This window comes from Acipenser ruthenus, chromosome 1 (genome assembly GCF_902713425.1).
Source record: "Acipenser ruthenus chromosome 1, fAciRut3.2 maternal haplotype, whole genome shotgun sequence".
NCBI classification, from domain to species: Eukaryota; Metazoa; Chordata; class Actinopteri; order Acipenseriformes; family Acipenseridae; genus Acipenser; species Acipenser ruthenus.
In genome coordinates, this window is record NC_081189.1 from 13,174,488 (window position 1) to 13,180,487 (window position 6,000).

At 36.3% G+C, this 6,000-nt stretch overlaps 1 protein-coding gene across 2 annotated transcripts in view; it reads right to left on the reverse strand.

Annotated features, from left to right (window-relative positions):
* Positions 1 to 1,824, reverse strand: part of LOC117973314 (BMP-2-inducible protein kinase-like) — a 65,876-nt gene extending 64,052 nt beyond the window's left edge. The window contains exons 1-2 of one of the 2 annotated variants that reach the window (XM_059003213.1): positions 1,595 to 1,824; positions 960 to 1,269 (exon numbers count right to left, since the gene is read on the reverse strand). In XM_059003213.1, coding sequence (XP_058859196.1) covers positions 960 to 1,110 — 151 coding nt within the window. In that variant the 5' untranslated portion in view covers positions 1,111 to 1,269; positions 1,595 to 1,824. Of the gene's footprint in view, positions 1 to 959 lie in introns of both variants that reach the window. The other variant, XM_059003193.1, reaches the window with a different exon arrangement.
* Positions 1,825 to 6,000: the final 4,176 nt, after the last annotated feature.

Consider the following 6,000-nt stretch of genomic DNA (forward strand, 5'->3'; position numbering starts at 1 on the left):
TATATAAAAGGGAGACTGTAAAAAGAGAGGGATGGGATGCCACAGCAATATTAAGCAGCTGTAATATGTACTGTGTAGAAAGTTCTGGTAAGTTACAATATAAAATCATACCAGATGGTGACATAGGACACACTGCAGCTGACTGTTACATGATCATTCCATACAAAATGTACCCAATTAATAAACAAGTGATTAAACATATGTTCTGTAACTTATGCATGGCAGGCCAACATGGTCCCAATTTTCTAGAAAGTGTTCATAAACCAGAAGATATTTATTGGTGTAAAATGCCTCCTATGTTCCATGAATGTATGATCATACCGAGAAGCGACTAATTGTGATTTAAACTACAGAGTACAGAATGGTGGGTAAACATTTAGGGCCAGTGGCCTCTACTGTTTATTTTTATTTATTTATTTTTTTAATTCAACATTATCGATAGTGGCCGATGTTGATGTTCCTGTTGTATGAGATTCCTCTAGAAGTTAATAGAGGACACCAATTCTTTTTTTTTTCTGTAAAACAAACATTTCTGTGCGGTAAACAGCTAACTAATTGGACTGTTTTACCAACTCTGTGAGCTGCTTTGTAATTCTAAACAATCCTCCATGTCGAAATACAAACTTTACTTACAATATAAATGTTGTTGTACAACTCTCTATAAAGAAGTCAATGTTTAGTGATTACTTGCATATGGTATCCTGGAGCAACGTGTGTTTAATTTTTAAAAACATGTCTCGAGGTTTAATTACGCAGGTAAAGTATAACTGTGCTTGTTCTTACAGAGGGTGGTGCTTTGGGCAACTGCTAGTGCTACACTAGGCAACGATAGGCAATAAAGATATTGAACCTGGCAAAACATACGAATATTTTGAAATGTAGTTCTACACAAACCCAAGCACTCCATTACACATTTTAAAAAGAGAAAAGAAAAACGGTAGATAACAAAAACAGCATACCTTCAGCAATCAGTTCTTCCACTGTGACTTGGTATCGGCCCACACCAAACACTCTTCCGATGTAATTACTGACTCCAGAACCCGAACCGGACCCAGATCCTCCTCCTAGTCCACCACTCTCTGACCTTGGCATACGGGAGAACTTCTTCATTCTTGAAAACTAAATCACCGACTCCCAAACACTACTTACTGTACCAAGCCACTGCAACTCCAGTTCAAATGTGCGATTGTCGGTGTGTCTCTTGCCTAGCACTTCATTAGCACAGTCCTATGTGCTTTCTAAATATCCAATTCGAATGGCAAAGTGGACCTGTACAAACCATTAAGCTCAAATCAGTTGGGTGTAATATAACTTACCATGTAGATTTTTTTTTTTTTAAATATAATGTTGATTACTGATTTTCAGTTTTCAATTGTCAAATTGAAACTGAAATAGTTCAAAGAATTATGTAATATATGTATAAACCAATTTCAGCTCACTAAAACGCCTAATTCTATTGCTTGGGTTCAGGAGTGTGAAGATACTGTTATGAAAACTAAGGCACATTAAACCAAGGCAAAGGAAACGCCTCCTCTCTCGTCTCCGTTCAACACAACACGACTTCCCCACTTCCCCTTTACACTGTGACACTTACACACTAACGCAGCCAAACTGCATCTGCATTCGCCTAACAAAACACGTTACTAACGACTTCCAGCGATATTTCCGAAAATAAATCCTAAACCGTCATTTCAAGTCTTGCAGCATTATTCTCTACTCCGTTCCGTTAAACTTCGAACTCTCGTGACTCCCAGCACAAAAAAAGGTGGGTGGTTTGTTATTACCCAATACGTCCGACTAAACCTAACCCAACTAAGGTCTGCTTTGTCCCTGTGGTGATTGGTGAATAAAGCTAGCGTTTAGGCACCGCCTCTCTCTGATGGGACAAAAGGAATGCCAGTCAAAACGTCTCTTCTTCCTTGTTTGGTTGAGGGGGAGCCAGGAGGCACTGACAGCTACAAAAAGCGGCGAAGCAGCGTTGTCGGGAAGGTTGAGTCTGAAGAGTGGGTGTTTATGTTAGATATGAAAACCTCGCTCATTAAGGATGACACGGAGCATTGCTTATTGTCACAAACACATACATCGTTTCTTTTATACAGCACAACACACCCTGGAAAGCCAGAATCGCATTGTATTGAATTCTATTGAACTGTGGTTGACTTGTTAAATATTGTATGGAAAACAAAAAATACTGGGCCCATACACAAAACTGTAAAGCATGTTTTAGTGTATATAAACATCCTCTTTGACTAAATAGTGCTTTGAATAATGAGAATACCGTAAGAAACACAATCTAAACAATTACAAAACAGTTAATGAACAATAACACATTGTAAAAAATGTAAACGTTCTGTAAAACAGAATTATGTCATAGTTTAGCCTTGCAGTATGTACAGCCTATTTTATCAGAAAGATAGTTTACATTGCCCAAAAGTAATTTCTAGCTATAAATCCCTGAAAACATGTTTGTCATGTGTAAACCAAAAATAAAAAAAAATCCCGCAAAACATCTAATTTGTATTTATTGATAATATTTCAAAATAAGCCATTGATCTGATATATGTTCATCATGGACTTTTAAGGCAGCAACATTCTTGTCATGTATATGATGTATACGAACAATAAGGGAAATTGCACTAGTACAAAGCTATACAATTGGCCTTCCCTTTAAACGTAGTATCAAAAATGTTTTATATTTCGCAGCTCTATATTTTAAATGATTATTTTTTTTTTACCTCTTAATGCTTTTTTCTAGTTTATATTAAGCACCCAATAGAACTTATTAAAGGTAATGGCTGTGATTAAGATATACCAAAAATAAATTCCTATAATATATTACCATACTATAAATAGGATCTCTGGTCTGAGGGTTACAGGGATGAGGTAGTTGACAGGTATACAACATTCCTCTCCAAAACCATACTCCAAGATGGTTACAATCAAATACATTTTTAAAATGTTCAGTTCATGCAGTTCAACAGAGTTAGTTTTACTAACAGATGTCTAGTTTTGGAGTCAATGTCATCCAGTTTTACTTGTCTGTTCCCACTTGCTTGTGCCAAATACGGATTCCGAGAATAAACATACTGGCCACATAATTTGCATGCAACAAAATTCTTATTGTGTGCAATATCATATATGCTTTCCGAGGCCTTGGCATATATGTATACTTAAGGATCTATGATTCAGTTATTGTTTTTTTTTTAAAAACAATGTGTTTCTAAGGTAATGGTTTCAGATTTCTAAGACCCATGTCAGTATTCGTCTCCACAATAAATGGGTTGTGAAGTACAGTATATGATCTCTGTCTGTATCTGTTGCACATTTTCAATGTCTTCTGCTAGCCTGTCCCAAAAGTTCTAGTTATTTTCAAGAGATTCTGTAAAATATATGCAGACTTAAAGTTGAGGTTTATGAAACACTGACCTTGTGACTTTCTAGTAAGATATAAGATGAAAACATTCAGCTCCAGTCTCTCTAATTTTTTTAGTTCTTACTGCAATGATTCAAATACTCTGAGTTCAGAAGCTGCTCTTCAGTTCTAGCAGTCAGTCATAGGCATGTAAGCTAAATCTGTGTCTTCATGTTGAACGTGTCAGTGTCCCCATTTGTATATGTGGACAGTAATAAAAAGTATTTAAAAGCTGAAGCAACTTACTCTTTAATTAATATATAAAGTATTCAATACAATTTAGCAATCATAAAAACACAGCGACGCACCTACTAGAATGTATTAATAACAGAATATTGAGGCTACATTTCATGTTTATGGTTAATCTTCGAAGTTTAAAGGTTAAAACATGAAAGTGAGCCACAACTGTGAACAAGCACTATTTCCAAATTATATATATATATATATATATATATATATATATATATATATATTGTGATAACTTGCACCACTTTTGGTTCGTTGCCCCTTTACAAATTGACCCAGACACTGAAATTGGGGGTTCAGCGCTTCCGCGCATTTTTAATAATACAAACAGAAATACAAAACCAAAACAAACACCTAGCTCTTTACGAGCACTAACTTAACTCTCAGGAACACCCTGACTATCAAATGGGACGGCTAAGCCGTTTCCCCACAACACAAAACACAGGATTGACACGGCACTTACTTCAGGATTACTGCTCGGAGACAGAGCACACCATCTGCCTCCTTCTACTCAGCAGCAATGAGCAGACTAGCTGCCTCTCTTAAATACCCTGCACCTGGTCCTAATTTAACAATAATTACCAGGTGCAGGGGATAATTAACAATTAAACAATCAAACAAATGTGCATTCTCACATGTTTCTTTTATGCAGGGAGGATTAACCCCCTCCCTGCTGTGTTACAATATATATATATATATATATATATATATATATATATATATATATATATATATATATATATATTTACTGTGTGAATGTTGTTTCTGCTGTAGTTTCACCAAAACAAGATAGTATAGTATATGTGCAGCCCATGAATCATCGTATTTCATATTCGGAATTCTTAGTATCAGTGAATAAGCATTCCAGTCATATTCCAGATATGGATAACTGGAATCATGATATTTAAAACTTTCAAAACATTATTTTAAAAGTATGTACAGTATGTGCATGAAATATTCAGATTCAATCCAGAACATTGGGCTCCTTGTTTGCATGGAGACTGTCAGGCGGGAGCTGTGAGGAAGCTCCCTGGGACGCCAGGTGCAATCCTTCCTAACAGGAGCCGATGTGCTGTTCCCTCACTGAGGAGGTCAGGGTTAAAGAGACAAAAATGATCCGTATTCCTCCACCGTTTTAATAACATCATTTACTGCTGCTACGAGCAGAACAGCATTCTTAAATCTCAATCTTTATAAGCAGAGAGGAGTTATTAATATCTTATTGGAAAAGTGAGTTCCACTGATACAGTCATCTTTCGTTTGAAGATATATAGTAGCAGGGAAACTAAACAAAGCTGAACTGTGTGTGTTAGCAACATTGATCTTCTTCCAGGTGTTGGACATTTTCTATTGATTGGTCACAATGTAAGGAAACATCATAATGTACAGTTTCGGGAGCTAACGTGTGATGAGGACTGGGGTTATTGGTGCTTCATTTTCATATACAGTAAAGTACTTGCACATCTCTCTATCTCTCTCTCCCAGATTCAAATCTGTCATAGAGTCATTGTGTGCCCAGTTTCCTCTGTCCTGTTGAACCCTTTTGCACTTGCTGGCACCACTTTAATTTCCTATTTGTGCCAAGGCACCCAGAAAGTGCCCTAACTGCTGTGTACCAAGACAAAGAGCCCCAACAAAGAGAAGAAACCGTACAAAACATGGATTGACACACAGGGAGAGAAAAAACAATACAAAAGAACAGGCTGACACCATCTGAGTGCTGTGGTAACACTGGAGTCCTTGTGCATCTTGAATACAGTAAATGCTTTAAAAACAAATCCAAAACAACACCAATAAAATACAATGATTGCCAGATGCATTTGGTAGTATAATCATCATGATTATTTCTCCAGCATGCTAATCTTGAAATACCTGCAGAAGAACGGACACAGCAGAGAGAGTTTTTATTAACATTTCTATTAAAGTGGCAGTGTCTCTCAATCATGTTCAGCTATATATTTGGTTCCTGGGTTTTATCAGTCTGTTATAGTTTTGCATTCTGTGTACTTCAGCAAAAACAGATATTGATGTCTGTCCATTTTGTTTACATTCCCTCACTGAAGCCTTCTTGAGCAAAACAGGCTAGTGCGTGCCACAAAAGAAGGTTATGAATATCAACTTCAGATTTCACTGTAAGTTGTAAACAAACTCCATAAAGTTATACAATGAAGATATTCTTTTAAAACCCCTTTTACAGGAAATGTTTTATTCGTTACAACTTCCTTAAATACTATGTGTAAGAAATGATATATTTCTAAAATCTTGTGGGTACAGTGCCTTTAAATATCAATTGATCATGCAGGTTTATTAGATGCCAATAAATTGAGTCAGTTTGTCAATAA